The sequence below is a fragment of the Delphinapterus leucas genome, chromosome 12 (genome assembly GCF_059928025.1).
Source record: "Delphinapterus leucas isolate spDelLeu-1000000601 "Yukka" chromosome 12, BTC_Dleu_Yukka2, whole genome shotgun sequence".
NCBI lineage: Eukaryota > Metazoa > Chordata > Mammalia > Artiodactyla > Monodontidae > Delphinapterus > Delphinapterus leucas.
This window is the reverse complement of record NC_143140.1, coordinates 83,033,736-83,052,252: the sequence shown is the minus strand read 5'-3', so window position 1 is coordinate 83,052,252 and position 18,517 is coordinate 83,033,736. Positions and strand designations below refer to the sequence as shown.

The 18,517-nt window shown below is 43.8% G+C and overlaps 1 protein-coding gene across 14 annotated transcripts in view; it reads left to right on the top strand.

The window, feature by feature from the left end:
* The first annotated feature begins 3,311 nt into the window (after positions 1-3,311).
* Positions 3,312-18,517, top strand: part of SYNE1 (spectrin repeat containing nuclear envelope protein 1) — a 454,201-nt gene continuing 438,995 nt past the window's right edge. For 5 of the 14 annotated variants that reach the window (XM_089922159.1, XM_089922161.1, XM_089922156.1 and 2 more), the window contains exons 1-2: positions 3,655-3,924; positions 11,085-11,369. In XM_089922159.1, coding sequence (XP_089778285.1) covers positions 11,303-11,369 — 67 coding nt within the window. In that variant the 5' untranslated portion in view covers positions 3,655-3,924; positions 11,085-11,302. Of the gene's footprint in view, positions 3,422-3,626; positions 3,925-11,084; positions 11,370-18,517 lie in introns of those variants that run through there. The other 9 variants (XM_089922157.1, XM_089922152.1, XM_089922155.1 and 6 more) reach the window with 5 other exon arrangements.

Below are 18,517 nucleotides of genomic sequence, written 5' to 3'. Positions count from 1 at the left end.
CTTTCCTGACCAATAGAGGTAAGCCCCTCCTTCCCTGTGTGTCTTTCCTCTCTCGTTAGCAGACTGTGAGAACTCCAGCAGAGGCAATTACCAAGTAAGGGGCTGCCTAACCCAACCAGACCATTACTGACTGCGTCCAGACCATGACGATACAAAGCCCCTTTACCTTGGAAACACAAGAGCCATTTTGTTTAGTTTCCCTGCCCTGTGCATAGAGGTTTGTTTTGAAGGGACTTAAGACTAATGGAGAGAGGTGGAAGAAGAGACGTGCTTGTTAAATTGCACGTGGGCTCATCCCCGTAAAGATGCACCTCGGTAAGACTCTGGGCTGCTGCTTTTGATGAATCAACAACATATTTTTAAATGTGGTAAATCTCTGCCATGGTGTTAACACAATTACATAAAAGAGAAAGGATAGACATATAACGGATTATTTGCTGATTTCATATGGGCACTGTGACTTATTTTACAAATACATAGAACACAATGATGCAGCCATTGGGGTAACGCTGAACTAAAATCAACGGGCATTTTTTGCTGTTCTTTGCCACTTCCTATTAACTCAGGGAGGAGGTATTGGGGGCCCAGATGCCATGATGTATAGGAATAGGATTCTGTGTAAACTCAGAGGGTATGAAGAGTAGACAGATGAGGAGAACAGACCTTGGGCTCCGTGGAGGAGGAAATCAGGTTGCTCCCCAGACCGCTGTCTCTCAACCTGTGATGGCCCCCTGGTTATATTTTGCTGCTCTCAGAAACTGGTGCTCTAGCCCAATCAGCCTGTTGCAAAGTAGAGTCGGTAGTCCCTTTATGTGCCAACTTCAGAAACATCGAGAATAATAGTAATAATAACTATAATAATGATGCTAATTATATTGTGTTTCCTGACCACATGCCAGGCTCTGAAGGATGAAGTACTTGCTCATTTAGTCCCCAAAACAGCCCTATGAGTGAGATATGCTGTTATCAGCCTGATTACAGGTTTGTGAAATCTGAACTTGTGAGAGGTTAAATAACTAGCTAAGAATCACACACATAGTTAATGATGGAGCTGAGACTCAAGCATAGCCCTTTCTCGCTTCAAAACCCAAGACTTTAAGCACTATACTATTTTGACTTCCTTCTGCCACCCATGACCTTATGTCCCATACACTTTATCTATTAAACATCCCTCAAATCCATGCACTTTCCCATCACCATCACTCTAATAATTAGGCCTATGATCTTTCTAAAAGATTACTGTAGCAACTTCCTAACTGGTCTACCTTTACCCATTTTGGCCCTACTTCTAATCTGTTTTCCACATTGTAGCCGAAGGGAAATTTTCAAGACATAAATGTAATCATACTGCACCACTTACTGAGAACACTGTAAAGGCTTTATGTAAAGACCCGTCTCTTCGGGCTGGTTTTTAAGACCTGCACAATCTACCCTTCCCTTCATTTGGGGTCTCAAGGGGCCCATTTCCTGGTGTAGCTCCTGTCCCCTCCCTTGCTTTCTCTTCTGCAGCCACATTGGTCTTCACTTCCTCAAATGCACCATCTACTTTTCCTCCATTGATCCTTTGCACACTGTGCTCCCTGTCTGGAGCGCTGTTCCAGACCCCAGCCTACCTGTCTTTCTCCTAGTTAATGTTGCCTTTCCTGCAGATCACAGTTCAAAGGTCACTTCCTTAGCAAAGTCTTCCTGATCTCTAAACTAAATTAATTCCTTTCACTGAAGGCTCTCATTTTTTTTTTCCTTCTCTTGGAGGCTGAGGTTTTATAATAATTTGTGTGCCTCTTTGATGAGTGTCTCTCTTCCTGATTATACTGGAAGCTCTGTGAAGGCAGGAACCAGGTCCACTTTTACTTACCACTGTGGCTCCAATGGTTAGGACAATATTCAGTATATGGTAGGTGTTCAAACGATAGTTGTTGAATAAATGAAGCTACAACACACTTCCCTGGGGTTTATGGAGAAAGAAAAAGAAAAAAAAAGACAAGCCTGTTCCAAAAGTCGATGATGCGCGTAGTCCTGTGGAGGATAAAATTGAGCTGAGAGTGGACATTCAGTTCATCAGGCAACCGGGGCCAGCCAGGAAGCCCTAGGCTTCTGCCTGTCTGTGCCTGGGAGAAGAGCAGCTAAATCTAATGAGGAAGTTTCAGTCGGTGGGTTGAGTTGCTTAGATGAAAGCACAGGCAGAGGGGAAGAACTCAGTCAGATCCTCTCCTCCTGAGTGGCAGGCCTGCAGCTTGGATCTCAGTCTGGTCCTACCCAGGCAGAGGGAGCTAACTGGCACCACTAGGCTCTGGCCGGTTATCTCCACAAGGAGCTCTGGGCATCCACGGTGAGTGTCACCCTGAGGCAGAGGCAGGATATGTTGAGGGTGATCCCCAACATCCCCTCTCCAGGCAGGACTCCCTGGTGCAACCAGTGCTGTACTTAGAGATTCATTCTTTGGTCTCTGAGATATGTAAACACAAGGAAAGGTAACACATCAGGTGAGTTTACCAGATCCATGTCAGATATTATTTTGATGGAATCCAAAAGGGAGAGAATTTGAAGGAAATGCAAAACTAATCAGTGGAGTGTTGGCAGCAAGTGAGGAGGGAAAGGCAGGAGGCAAAGAAAAACTTCATCCACTTTAAAGCCCCATCCTTCCATTCTGCAGATGTAGAGAATAGGAAAAACAATTTTCAGATAGAAAATTCGAGAAGGTAATTATTATTTTTAAGATTCTTGCAACATAGCTTCGATTATTTGAGTTGCCACAATCCTGTTGGACTTGGGCTTCGTTGTTGGTGAAGAGAGACTATGTTTGACTTTGCTTGGAAACCATAAAACCACAAGATAAATTCTTCCTAAGGCTACTAGGCAACCCCAGACTCTCCTCTACACCATGAGGAGGACTTGTGATGAAAGCCTCAGGGAGAGCGTGAGGGAAGAACCTGAAGGTAGTTCTCCAGGGTCATCTTAACGAATAACCAAGAATAAATACGATTCAGATGTCAGGTGTCTTCTCGGGAAATTCAAGCCTTATAAACCCATGAACAAAAATCTATAGTCTGACCAGTCTCCCTAAAATTATATGCTACTGATTTGACAGCCAAAAGGTCAGCCGTTAGGATCTTTTTGAAAGTTGATTTGAAAGGAGCCAGAGGAATGTCCTCATTGAACCGCACCACTTCCTTCCCGGGACCATCAGGGAACCTCCCCAGCCTTTCAAGATAGGTTCTGCTCAGGAAGGTCAGCAGGGCAGTGGAAACCCCAGGCAAAGTTAGCAAGCCAGGGCAGCGAATCCCCTTCCCAGCGCTCTCGGCCATTTCTCTCCTCCTCGACCTCCGGGAGGTGGACCCCGTGGAAAGGCTCCCGGAGAGGGAGGCTCACGGAAAGGCTTTGCAGCTGCGGAGAGACGCCGGAGGCCGTGCTTCTCCGGGAGGTAGGGAAGCGGGTGAGAGAGGCTCGGGCGCCCGCCCCTGGCTCTGCCAGGGACCAGCGCATCCTGTAGCCGGGCGCCGGGCGCGGGGAGGGGCGTGGCGGCGCACGGGTCGCGCCGGGAACCTGCCTGGGGGCTGAACCCGCCTAGCCAACCTTCCCGAAGGGAGCTTTAGTGCGGGGGCGGGGGAGTGGGAGGAGGCCTGAACCCCCAGGGTGCACCCGGAAGGAGGACCGCTTGCAGAGGGAGGGCAGAGCCGCCGAGCAGCTGGGCGCAGGAGTGAGTGAGTGAGTGTGCGAGCGGGCCCGGGAGCGCGGCCGCGGATCCGCCGCCGGCGGGGAGCCGGCCCGGCGTGTTGTACTCGGTCACCAGGGCCGCCCGGCGCCCCGCTGCCCTGCAGCCGCGCCCCGGCTCCCGCCACCGCGGCCGGCCCAGAGCGCGCACCGGCACCGCCGCTGCGCTCGCTGCGCCACCTGGAACCAGAACAAGCCCGAGAGAGAGAGAAGGTAAAGGGAAGGAGAGAGGGAGAGAGGAAGGAGAGAGAGAGAGAGGAAGGAGAGAGAGAATATGGGTGCAAGCAGCACAAATTGCAGACAAATTGTAAGCAAGTTTGTATGTGCGTGCTCGGGGTCGTGCGTGCTTAATGGGAGGGAGAGGATGGTGATGGTGGCGGTGGTGTGTGTACGTGTGTGATACTCAAGGATGAGGAGAGACGGAGGTGGGGAGCGTTCTCCTTGCATCTCATGCGTAGATACCCCTATTAATATCCCCCCTCTGAGTTGTCACTTCCGCTTGTGGCACTTCTTCTGGGGTCCAGTGATGCAGAAGAAAAAGGCAGCCACCCTCTTATTGCGATGGTCGAGACAGTTGCTACTATCAGATGGGAGATGTAGGGCGCTGAACAAATTCCAGGAGCCTCCCTTCCTCCACTGCCGACTATTTTAGGAAGGGCTGGGGGAGGGGAAATGGGTAGCACGGCCCGGGGCTTGAGGAACAGCGGAGGCCGGGGCTTCAGACTCTACTCCAGCTGTCGCCCTGCGATTTCTGGCAGGCGGACCCTACGCTAGAGGGCAAGATAACTTTCATCTCCTCTCCAGAAAGATACGTTTCAGACAGATTTTGCATCACTGCCGGAGGGAGTTCTGTGAAATGGTGGTTCACACAGCGGCAGGTGTATGGCAAAGGGCAGGAAAATATGCAAAATAAAGCAGCTATTAGCCATCAAGGAAAGAAAGCCGGCTGGGAAACGGGGTTCAGCGGGCTGCCTCGGATAACAGAGCTTGGAGGCTGCAAGTTCAGGCCCTCTTCCACAAATAGAGTCAGGTTCAACCCTGGGGAGAAAAAGACACCAGCTGTGAAACCGGTCTTAGCATCCCAGAATGTCCATTTCAGAGCTCCTCAGTTTGGGGTAGAAAACCTGTATGCATCTGAAAATTTTCTGTAAATGTTAAGAGAGTTCAAAATGAATGTTTTTTTTTTTCTCTCTCTCTTCTTTAATGGGTATCTATTTTTGTCTTCATCTGAGAGCTGTTTTTCCAAAGAAAGCGTTTGTATTCAGGAGCTAGACTTGTGTATGAGAAATATAATAATTTTCAATTAAGCAAAGATTATTAATATGACCCACACCTGCGTAAAATGCTGATTTAGCCATGAGTCATGAGGATTGTTCTTTGAGAGGCTTGCTGTTCTCCATGATGAAAAAGATTAATAGGATGGATAAAAAGTCCCTGACATCACCAGAACAGTGTAATAAAAAACACATCTGTTTTTTTCTTGCATTTTTGAGTCTGTTTATTACTTTCTGGCAATTTTAGAACAAATTTGCCAGATCAACACTAACTTAATATATTTCAGGCTGAAGATAAAGACACATCTTCAGACTGACTCAGATAATAATATTGCTCAGTTATTACATTATAGCCTCACTTTTGTCTGTCTTTACTAATATTTGCTCAGTTATTACATTATAGCCTCACTTTTATCTGTCTTAACTAATATTTGCTCAGTTATTACATTATAGCCTCACTTTTATCTGTCTTAACTAATGATTTTTTCACAAACTGGTTTATTTCTGTCCTCGTCCCCCACGTAAGAATTTTTTTCCACTTGATTCTTCTGTGCAAAGGAGTAAAGATTGAGAAAAGGTAGTTTATCATTGAAAAATGTTCAAGAATTGCTTGTGCTAAGTGGGGAGGGTGCTACAGTAGGACCTGCTCTCTGATAATTATGCAGCCCACACAGCTACTTGGATATGAAGGGAGGTGTCACTGAAACCGGATGTAAGAAACCCATGACTGGTCAAGGTTGGTAGCAATTTCTCCCCAGGGCAGATGGCACCAGCGCTAGATACAGCAGTCACACCCTGTGGTCTGAAGACAGGCGTGCAGGACCCAAGCCTCCCCTTTGAGGAAGTCTGCATATCTCCTTTTCTGAAATGTGTTAAATGTGTGTCCTTCCTTGTGGTCTCAACCAGTGAGAACTCATGTTTGGCACGAAGTGCAATATAGACTCTAGTAAAGCATGGGAGGAAGGTAGCAGGTATCTTTGGGCAAGATTTATACTCCAGGCTTACAAAAAAATGTTCAATCATGACATAGTATCTGTCATGCTGATCAGCTCTGCACTTCATCTTTTGAGTACTTCTACATATTTTTGTTCTTCCAGGGAAAGGACCATATTTTATTTGTTACCCTGTAAAATTCATGAGTGAATAATTAGCAGCACTGTTCACTGATAGCCGGTACACAGGCATCAGTAATATTTTTGTATTAACTGCAGGATGTCCCTCTTCCTCCCCACCATTTAGCCATCTTAGCATTCATTAATTAGTACCATTACTAAAGGATGAATAGAGAAAAACAATAATTAAATGTAAAATTAGACACTTACGTGACTTGCTCCAGCAAAGGACTTAGATAGAAGGGGGGTTGAGATGTATTCAGTAGCTTTTTTCTTTTTTTTTTTTTTTTGCGGTACGCGGGCCTCTCACTGTTGTGGCGTCTCCCGCTGTGGAGCACAGGCTCTGGATGCGCAGGCTCAGGGGCCATGGCTCACGGGCCCAGCCGCTCCGCGGCATGTGGGATCTTCCCGGACAGGGGCACGAACCCGTGTCCCCTGCATCGGCAGGCGGACTCTCAACCACTGCGCCACCAGGGAAGCCCCCAGTATTCCTTTTTAATAGAACAAATAGGAAACTGCTTTAGCAGCCAGTTGTCCATTCTGCTTAGAGACTGGAAAAGTCAAGTTGTGATGATTCATTCCCGTGCTTTTCACAGGTGTTGGTGTTAAGAAGAGTACATTGTTCAGATAGGAGAATCCCAGATAGCAGATACTCTAAGTTCCCTCTGCATCCCGCATGATAAGCAGATGGTAGTGGTTGGGTGTTCTCTTTGCTCCCACGGTACCTTGGATTTCTCCATTACCATACGCAACCTACTTTATTGTAATATTGTTTGTATCATCCCCTGCTCTGGTACATAAACTCTAAGAGGGGCTTATCTGTCTTGTTCACTGCTATTTACTCAGTACCGGTGTCCTTTACACGTGGTTTCTCAATACATTTGCTGTATGACATAATAAATACAGGAATCTTACCTCTCTGCTAGGTGTGGTGGATATGATTAGCTGCTTTATAATCTTAGTTCCTTCCCTGGAAATGATTAGAAGATGGTGCAAGGACTGTTAATTGGCACACAACCTATCAGTGTCTCCCTAAGTCTCCCTTCCCATCCCTCACCCTCTCTTCCTCCCCCCCCCCCCCAATATCCTGCACCTGATTAAAAACTCTTAATTAGTCTGGGACTCTTGAGATCATTGACAGTGCTGGACATTCCTCTCATGTCCTAGTTCTGTAGGTCATGCCCACATGGACAGGAAGAGGCAGAATTAAGACTCAGCTCCATGGCTCTTTTGGTCCAGAGTCTGTGCATTTCCCGTTACCACGATCCCATTTCAGGTGGTTGTTGAGCACCTCCATACACAGAACCAGCTCAAGATCATCCAGCTAGTCAGAGCAGAGCTAAGTCTAAACTCACATCTTCCTACATCCAGAACACATATCTTGTAAAAATCTCCTTTTATTATCTTTGTCTGATTAATTTGAAATTTTTATCAAATCACATGGCCCTTTAAATTTAAGTATCCGTAGAAAGCAAGAATATCATAATTTCACAAAATAGGAAATATGTGTGTACATGAATGGTAAAAGCAAAATATTTAATCTTATGTCTAAAAAGGGAAGGATGTTGCATCAACGTCTTTTGCAGTGGGGAGGAAGGAGTTTTCTGAGGGTAGTCCTGTAGAAAACTACACGTTCATACTTTAGTGAGGAATAGAGGAAAACAATAATTAAATGTAAAATTAGACACTTATGTGACTCACTCCGGCAAAGGAGTGGGAGTGAAAGGGATTCAAGAAAACAAAAATATGTACTGGGGGCTAGGATGTGTTCGGGGATCTAGTTAATATCAGTGGGTGGGATGTCAAAACAGCATATAATCTCTATGCCTGCAGAATGTTCGAGGTCTCATTAGAGGGAGATAAGACGAACTGTTACGGATTATAAGACAGGTCTTTGCATAGTGTGGCTTGTTGGTGCTGGAGGAATGGAGGGAATTGCTGAAAGTGTGCTGCTGTGTGAGCGGGGGCTTCGCGCAGAGTGTGGGTCCTGGGCTGGGTCCAGCGAGCCTTTGGATTTGCTCAGCTGAGCGTGTGGAGGGGTAATTAAGATTCTGTTCAGCAAGGATGTGAGGGTATGAACTGCAGAGTTTGGGGAAATAGTGACCTGCACAGCTCCTCTACTGCTGAGCTCAGCCTATGGCACCGTGGCCCACAGAATCTCAAGTCAGAGCCCTGAGAGTCATTCACGATCCCCTGACTACCTCACCCCCCCACTCCCTGTCTCCCCCCAGTCACCAAGTCCTGCACGTTTTGTCTCCTCAAGATTTGTTTGGATTTTACCCTCTGTTCACCATCCTGTTCCAGTCTCTCATCACCTTCCACCTGGATGCCTGAGATACCTTCCTAACAGATCTTCCTGGAACTTTGAGCTGTCGACCTCAAATACACCCTTAAAAAATGTACCTAGAATGGGCTTCCCTGGAGGCGCAGTGGGTTAGAATACGCCTGTCAATGCAGAGGACACGGGTTCGAGCCCAGGTCTGGGAAGATCCCACATGCCGGGGAGAAACTAAGCCTATGTGCCACAGCTACTGAGCCTGCGCTCTAGAGCTTACAAGCCACAGCTTCTGAGCCCGTGTGCCACAACTACTAAAGCCTGCACGCCTAGAACCCGTGCTCCGCAACAGGAGAAGCCACTGCAATGAGAAGCTGGCGCACCGCAACGAAGAGTAGCCCCTGCTTACCACAACTAGAGAAAGCCCGCGTGCAGCAACGAAGACCCAACACAGCCAAAAATAAATAAATAAAATTAAAAAAAAAAAAGAAAAAGAGCAATGTACTTAAAAAAAAAAAAGTGTAGCTAGAATAACCTCAATCACACGTGGTCACGTCCAGCTTCAAAATCCCTCAAGGTTTCCTGTTGCCTCCTGGAGACTCAGGACCAGCTTCTGGGCAGAGCACACAGGGCTCAGCCATCTGGCTGCTCCCTCCTTTGCCAGCCTCAGCCCCAGAATGTCACCTGATAGAGTCCCTCACTGACTGTTGGCAGTTCTACATACAAATCATGCTGTTTCTTGTGTCCATGCCTTTGCTCAAGCTATCCATCCTGCCTGGCATGCATCTTGTTGCTTTTTTTTTTGCGGTACGCAGGCCTCTCACTGTTGTGGCCTCTCCCGTTGCGGAGCACAGGCTCTGGATGCGCAGGCTCAGCGGCCATGGCTCACTGGCCCAGCCGCTCCGTGGCATGTGGGATCTTCCCGGATCGGGGCACGAACCCGTGTCCCCTGCAATGGCAGGCGGACTCTCAACCACTGCGCCACAAGGGAAGCCCTAGGGGAGCCATTTGTAAGATCCCTTAGGCACTTCTCCCTGTCTATCTGTCTTCAAATTAAGGTAGCTTTGGTATGTGGGCTGGTGGAATGTTTTTCCCCAGGACATGAAGGCTGCTAATGGATGTACAGCTCCAGTAGGGCTGCAGGCCTTGAGGCATGAGGGCCAGCCATTAGTAATTATTTCTCCTCTGAGAATCCCTGGGGGAACCACCCACTGAGAGGTACCTCTCTAGCCTAGAAGCTGCCAAGTATTGGGTCCTGCTTTCTGTATCTTTGCAAGTTGCCAGGAGAAGTCTGTCTTTGCCTTCTTACCAGTCAGTGCTATTCACTGCACCACTGACCCGTAACTTGCTAAGTGACCGGTACACCCTTTCTGGCCCCAGAAATGTGCAGGGCAGCAACAGTGTGCAATGTTTTACATCCTTTTTGAGGTAGTGGTCTAAAAAGATGTTATCAGCTTATTCGTAGAATCTAACTAGATACCAGTATATACTAGTGTTAATGCCATTTAAAAAATCAGTTGTAATCTGTAATTACACTGTATTACTTAACCAATTCTTCACAAATAATACAAGTTTTATGACCACACATTCACGTTATAATGTTTGATCGCACTCATAGACACCTCTTATTTCCTTGCCGAAGTTGGACCATCCCATAGATGAAGGTGGACCACACACATAGATGCGCTGTGTTTTCTTTGCCGTCTTGCTTTTGCTGTCCTCCCCTGCCCCCACCCTGTTTCTTTTCTTCACCTTCATCATCATAGCCCAGAGATGAGTATGAATTGTAAAAGTATTATGCTCACATAAGCCCCCTTGGTTTGGTGTCTTGGTTAAATTTCTTTTCTCTGGGTACATTTTTCACCCTCCTCTTCTTTCTGTCATCAGTTGTCCTGTTCATGGCAAGGCCTCCTCTTCGGCTAACCCTAGGATTAGGAAATTCATGTTCAAAGTACATGTCTCCATGTCAAGATTTCATCAACTACTCTCTTATCTCTTTTTTACCTCCCCCCATCCAGCATGATGAATTAAACTTGACCAAAGCAGAGAATACAGGAAGGAAAGAGGTTGGAAGGAAAATGTCCTCTCTGTTAGCCCCCCATCCCACCCCAGCCTTCCAGCTTACTTTAGAATCTTTCTATGGGGAGGGAAAAGCTAGATCAAACCCATTTGTCTTCTAAAATGACAAGATTTGAAATTTGAATTTCTAGAATGAAATAGTTTTATATTTATCCTGTTTCAGTTCATCAAATTTTAGGAGCTAAGATCTGATCTCATTCCTAAAAAGTGTACAAACACAACAGAGCAAAATAGGTGTGCAAAGCAGGCTGAAATAGCCCAGATAAGAGAACCTGTGAATATTAGGAAATAGAACTGACATTTTGAATACAGGTACTTTCACTTTCATAGATCAATGAAAAAGGTCTAGTTTAAAAAGAAAACATGGAAAAAAATGAACATTTCTCCTTTTAGCGACCAATTTTACTGTGTACGTTTTGATTATGTGTTTATCAAGTACATGAGAATTCCTCATAGTTGCCTTTATAGTTTATAAAGTTTATAGTTTATAAATATTTTTACATTAGTTATTTCACTTCAGAAATAAGAGATGAATCATCTCTTCAAATTGAATAAAGATAGCTCTACTTTTTGCACTCGGGTGACCTATATAGATGTTTTAAAAATACTGAACCTTTTCTGTTTGGTTTTCAGGTTCCTGAGTTCATTTAAGAGGACAGTCTTAAAGCAAAAGAAGAAAAAAGAAGTGGTTGGATTTCCGGGAGATCTCTTCGCTGACTGCTGGGAGTGCCTGGGATTCGTCCATGACTCGATAGAACTGGAGAAGTTCAAGTATGTTTTCTGGAGGGACCTAGGGCTGCACTACGTCAGGCAAAGAGTCTCCAGTGGTGGTTCCACGCCAAGGTGGGACCATGGCAGCCTCCAGGACAGCCTCGCGGGCTTCTCGGGACATTGCCAACGTGATGCAAAGGCTGCAAGGTAAGGGGCAGAAATGTCAAGGGTTTTTTGTTTTGTTTTCTCATATGCTTTAAATTTTAAATGCCAGCTTACCTCAGATTCTCTTCAGTTTGCTTGCGTTTTTGTTCAATTTTATGAAGCTGCTGCAAGGAATAGCACCGTGATGGCTTTTATCCTAGTGTTTTCAAACTAGTCCATGCTGTTTTAAGATGCTGTCTTCTTTAAGTAGAAAAAAGACAAAGCTCCTTTTTTGGTTTCGTGTCTGCATTAGTGTGACCTTAATGGCTATTCAGTTCAGTGTCTGGCTGAGAACTGAGTCATCGGCAAACTGTCTTTCAATAAAAAATGACGATACAGCACCATGACAAGGCCCTGATAAGGATATCATGACAATGGTGGACAAATAATTATATGCTACAGTCAGATAAGTAAACCAGTAGTTTAGTTATCCCAGCGAGAAAGCTCATGGACATCTAGAAAGTCTTTAAGCAAAAAGAGGCCAAAAGGCCCAGAGGGGTGTCATGACCTGACGAGATTAATGGCTCGTGGCCCTGTGTGGACTGGAACCCCGTCCTTCACCTGTGTTCTTTCTCTAGAAAACCAAATGGTTTTACACAAGAGAGTTAACAGGGAAATGTTATGGCAGCTCATAGATGAATTCTTCAGTGTGAATGGTTCAAGTTCTTTCATTTGAAATTGAAACTCATAATTTTCAAAGGAGTTTTTGGAAGTTAATAACAATTTGGCCAATTTATGAATGGATTTTGCATTAACAGAAAGATTGGAATGGCTTGTGACTGGGTTAATTCCCAGAACCTTGTCCTTCCTTTCCTTTTTAAGTGAGTAGTTGATTTTTACTTTGGTCTGGCTCCTAAAATCAAAGGCTGTGTACAGTATGACTTCCATCTGAACTAGAAAAATATTAAAATAGGCTTTAAAATACACACTTTAATATGTGTATTCCTTGAACCAGAAAAAATAAATCATCATCCACGCCTACATGAAAATAATGCTTCTTTTGTCCCAGTCCTCCTGTTACTTCTCTCAGGCTTCAAATGGCTATTTTCAGGATATAAAACTGGCCATACTTAGCCGTGTTTGGCTCTAGGCTTTGTCAAGCGAGCTTGAGCGTAATACTGTAGCTTGGCTTTTGAGCATGTGGCTTTGCACCGCAGCCGTCATATTAATCTGTCACAGCCCCACTTTCCAGGCTTCTAATGCATTTAATATGCACATGAGCAGTCATTTCCAGTTAGGCACTTTTCACTTTCAAATACAGACCAGACTCTCACCTCTGGCTGTTCATGACCCGGAACATGCTCCGATTTATAGAAAATCAGGCTATCAGTGGGAATGGGTGTTTTTCTTTGTCTGACCGGAGACCACCAATTTGACTGAAGCTCCTGCAGTCACGTGACCCCCACCCATGTTCATCTGCCTGGGCTGATTTGTGATGCTTCAGTGCAAGCAGCGTTTGTTTCCCAACGATTCTGGAAAAATCCCACTCGTCATGCTGGAAAGAACCTGGTTAGATAAAAGACCAGATCCCTGCTGAATATGTGGGCATAAACCTCCTCCATAGGCTGAAAAACCTTTGACTGGGTCTCCCCATTGCCAAGGATCTCCAGTTTAAGTTGTACATCTTTACTTGGGTGGATGGAACACTGAACGTGGAGTTCTTTACTCTCTCTTGTCCGTCTTTGCCATTTGCCTGGGTACAAATGACTGAACCATTTTGTGCCCCAGTAACCTCAGCTTCAAAATGATGGAATGGAAACTTAGGGTTCTTTGCAAAAGTGTGGGAAGATGCTTAGGTAATGAAGCAGATTTTCCTTTGAATGATTAAACGTGAAAATTCTGTGGATAAGATACATATTGACAACAAAGGAAAGGTGTAGGAAGTAAGTTTGAAACACTTAATTCAGAATCAGATTATGGTCCTACCAGCACTCTACTCTTTATACTTATTTTGGTTTGAGTGAAAATTCTTTTATTAAAGTAGTGGTTAGAGGTGAGAGGAGAGGGAAGGGTACTGATGCCTCAGTGTTTTATTTTATTTTATTTTTTTGTAGTGTAGCAGCATGGATGGACTTGGAGGACATTATGCTAAGTGAAATAAGTCAGAGAGAAAGACAAATACTGTAGGATATTGATTATATGTGGAATCTAAAAAATACAACAAACTAGTGAATATAACAAAAAAGAAGCAGACTCACAGATATGGAGAACAAATTAGGGGTTACCAGTGGGGAGAGGGAAGTGGGGAGGGGAATATAGGGGTAGGGGAGTAAGTGGTACAAACTACTATGTATAAAATAAATAAGCTAAAAGGATATATTGTACAACACAGGGAACATAGCCAATATTTTATGATAACTATAGACAGAGTATAACCTTTAAAAACTGAATCACTGTATTATATACCTGAAATAACATATGATATTGCACAGCAACTATACATCAATAAAAATTTTTTTATTAAGGTGATGGTTAGGGGTGAGAGGAGACAGAAGGGTGCTGATGGCTCAGTGCTTTGTTCATTTGTTTGTTTTCGTGGATGTACAGATGGTTTTGCTTGAGAGGTGGGTGGAGTGGGGGAAAGCCCTGGAGTCCCACCCTCCCCGCACCCTAGGCCTGTGACGGTAAATGTCCTAATTTAGCATCTATGTGTTTAGGGACCCCACTTGCAAAATGTGGACCGTTTTCACCACCCTGCTCAGCCCTCTCAGGATTGTTGTCAAGCTCAGTGACATAATAGACAAAAGGTGCTTTAAAAACTATAAATACTGTCATATGGTCAGCTGTTCCGATTGTCATGGAAGAAAACTGGATGAGAAGGCACAGGCCTGACAGTTTGTTGCAAATTGGGCTAGTCATGCGGATTTGGGGAGGAATGTTAACCGTGTTTTTTATATTCTGTATTGTATAAAGCAAGTAACTGTATTACATAATGAAGGGACTATACTTAACTGTATAATTTTTTTCCTCTCTAGTATAAGAAAAAGTTATAACATGTCCTAAGGGTACTTGACAAATTTAGAACAATAAACCTTACAATTCAGAAGGAGAGAAAATTCCTGAGCCCTAGATACTTATCACTACTTTTAGCATCAATTATGTCATAAAATAGGTAATTGGTGACAACAAAATGTAAGGTCTGTACAAGATGCAACACATCTAGCCTGCAACAGTGAAAGCCAAATGACAGGGCTGGAAGGAAAGGTGATCTGCGGATTTGTCTGTTAACATATTGATCTGCTGGGTTAATTTTGCCGATTCAGCTGGCAAGGCCTCCTCTTCATCTCAGCTCTCACTGTGCATCCTACTGATGGCTTTGAACCCAAACAAGAGTCAGCCGGCCAGAGGAGACCTGTCTTCTGCCAGGGGTATTGAGTAACTTTTCTTGCCTGCTAGAACCTCCAAACCAGGGACCAAGGTCCTAATAAATGGAGGGCTGCTATTATTACCCAGATAATTAAGACAAGTGAGGGAATTTATTTGAGGAACAGGAAATTTTTATTAACTTAAATAGAACCAGAGTTGCTATTTTCAAAGTTCAAATATATAAGAACATTCTTCTAGAATCCTCTTCTCTTTGCCTGGATAGATAATCCACACAACTAATGTTTTTCCCCCACTCTAGGGTTTTATTGTCATATCAGCTCCATGTATAACTAATAAAAAGCATGTAACATTGAATAATGGTAAGTTGGCTTTCCTCTCTTGCTTATTTAGTTTACAACCATAATTGCTGACTGTTTTTCTGCTTTTAGTTTGCTATGAAATTAAGGCACACACATAGATTGCTACATAATTTAGCTGCTACTGTAGCAGTTCAGTATTTCACCTTTGCCAGTATTTGTACTTGTTCGGGCATAATGTTTTAGGCTGGGCTCCTGAATTATGGATGAGTGGACAGACTGCAATGAAGAGTTTTGTTTGCTCTTAAGAAGAATGAATGTTTCTGTAACTTTTATCCATTTAAATATAAGCAATTTAATATTTAAATAAAAGCAAATATTAGACACTGGCATAATACAGGGCATTTTAAATTTTTTTTTTTTTTTTTTTGCGGTACGTGGGCCTCTCACTGTTGTGGCCTCTCCCGTTGTGGAGCACAGGCTCCGGACGCGCAGGCTCAGCGGCCATGGCTCACGGGCCCAGCCGCTCCGCGGCATGTGGGATCTTCCTGGACCAGGGCACGAACCCGTGTCCCCTGCATCGGCAGGCGGACTCTCAACCACTGCGCCACCAGGGAAGCCCAGGATTTTTAAATTAAAGTATCAGTGTTGATTATTTCAAGGCAGGGTGGCATCCGTGCAACCTTACAGAGCAAGTGGTAAATGCCAGAGAAGACTCAAATGGGCAGGCTAGTGTGTCACATAGAGATCAATTTAGTAAAAAAGAAGGATTGTTGACTACAAGGTTAAACTTTGATTTTTAAACCTTGTGAATAAAATCAAAGAGAGACAAATGAGGAAAGGAGTAAACATTTACTCTTGGAGATATATCTATGAAATTTGCTAACTGTTCAAAAGAAATAATCATGGTCTTCCCCTAAAATTGTTTTTATGATCAACATTGAACTTTTTTGGTTAAATATAGTATTTCCTATAAATCTATTTTACTGTAAAAAAACCCACAAAACCTTCAGACTAACAAAAAAGCTTACTGAAAAGTAGAATAAACAACTATAACTAATGAAGACTTAATTTTCTTTTAGCTTAACATCAAATAAGCATTGGTAGGAAAAATTTGCCATCTTGTGGAGATTCTGATTTTTTATAGTGCTTTAAAGATTAAGTTTTGTTGCTTTGACTTAATGAATCTTCTTATTAAACTACAAAGTAGTGTCAAAGATCCATTTATCATATTTAGGCTGAAATTCTCCTTTTGGTTTAATCTCTTTCTTCCTATAATGGACATTATATGACAGCATCTCAAATTTAAATATAACACAAAACTCAACAAAAACAATGATGTTTTGGAACATCATAGTTCAATAAATATTTGATGAACAAGTAGATAAATCATGATCCCTAAATTAAGGAATCGAAGATGAGATTAGTCAAAACATATGTTAAAACAAAGGAAGAGGGGCTTCCCTGGTGGTGCAGTGGTTGAGAGTCCGCCTGCCGATGCAGGGGACGCAGGTTCGTGCCCCGGTCTGGGAAGATCCCACATGCCGCGGAGCGGCTGGGCCCGTGAGCCATGGCCGCTGAGCCTGCGCGTCCGGAGCCTGTGCTCCGCAACGGGAGAGGCCACGGCAGTGAGAGGCCCGCGTACCGCAAAAAAAAAAACAAACAAAGGAAGAAACCAGTTAAATTGGCTTCTACTTTATTTGCTTTCTTTAAAAAAAATCTTTAACTGAATTTTAATCAAAATTGGGTTTTGACCATAAAATCATTTTAAGGACGCCTGTCCAGTCTGAATGGGTGACTGTATTGACCCCTCAGATGTGTGTGTCGTTTTTGTAACTGTCGTGCTTTAAACACATTTTTCCTTCCTAAAGATATATTACATGTTCATATTACTATTAAATGTATTAAAGCATTTACATTTGTATAATGCCCTATCCTCCAAGCTTTTCCTTTTGCAGAGCCTTTTATCCACTATGCATTATGGAGAAAGTGCCTGAAGCCTTCAGGATTTTTAAAGGCCTGTAAAAATATTGGCTCTCAAATAGAAAAAGAAAACTGCTAAATCAAAATTCACAAAAGTTTACAAATGCTAAAATTATGTCAACTACCTTGAAGGTAGAAATTGGGTCAAACGCATGTCAGTGCCCTATACATTGAGTAGCACAGTGCATTTCCTAGTATGGACAATTCATAAGTATTGTTGAGTGAATATAATATAAATACTTAATATCAGACTGATTTTCAGCGGTGGAAGCAGGGAGACTAGGAGGGTCAACTTTGATAACTCAGAAGAGAGATAAGAGTGGCTTCGACTAGATATTAAACAGTGGATAGAGACAGAAGTGGTAAAAATCTAGATATATTTCGAAAGTAAAGCCAAAAGATTTTGCTGATGGATTGGCTGTGGTGTGTGAGAGAGAGGAGTGAAAGTTGGCCCCTTCATTTTTCATTTGGAAATGAGGAAATATATAAGACTGTTGGGAATAAGGTTGAGAAGGAAAATCAAGAGCTCTGGGGGACATGTTACATTTTAGATGCCTGGTGGACATCTAAGAGAGTAATTGAGTGTCTGGGACTGTAGAGATCAAGGGAGAAGATAGAGCTGGAAAAAAACATTTGGAAATCATAAGCACATAGAGAGTATTTAAAGCTGTGGGATGGGTTGACACCACCCAGGGAATAAGAATAGATAGAGGGCTTCCCTGATGGCGCAGTGGTTGAGAGTCCGCCTGCCGATGCAGCGGACGTGGGTTCGTGCCCCGGTCCGGGAAGATCCCACATGCCACGGAGCGGCTGGGCCCGTGAGCCATGTCTGCTGAGCCTGCACGTCCGGAGCCTGTGCGCCGCAACGGGAGAGGCCACAAGAGTGAGAGGCCTGCGTACTGCCAAAAAAAAAAAAAAAAAGATAGAAAAGAGCTTTGAGAACTAGAACATCCAACATCAGGGACGGGAGGATGAGGAGAACCCCACATATGAGACTGAGAGCTGCAGCCTCTGTGGTCAGAAGAAAGAAGACAGAAGGCTTCCCTGGCAGCCAAAGGAGAAAGTTCAAGGACGGAGTGATCAATTGTGTTGATGCCGTTCATGCTCTTTACATGTGCAGGTTTCAATGTTTATAGCACATAAAAAGATTATGTGTTTTTTATATATAAATAACAGGCCTGAGTTGATGCATATAGTTTCAAAATCATTTCTGGAAGAAGAAAAGAATGGTCCTGTGCGTTGCCCATAAAGAGTTGCAGGGTTCTTGGAAGTTAATTGGATAAGAGCAATTCCTTAAGAATTAATTATATAAATAAAATTCTGTATTGATGTTGAGCCCAATCAGTAATGCATCCTAAGGATAAAATAGCTCTCACTCAGGCCCTAATCAGTTCTCCATCCTTGTGGAGTTGGGGACCCTGCTATGAACTGAAGGATTGTCCTTGTGAGAATGGTGCGTCCACTGATGCCATTTTGGACACCTGTGTGTGACTCTTGCATCTCAGTGCACCTCCTTCGCTCATAAATCTCCATTTGCACCCCTTG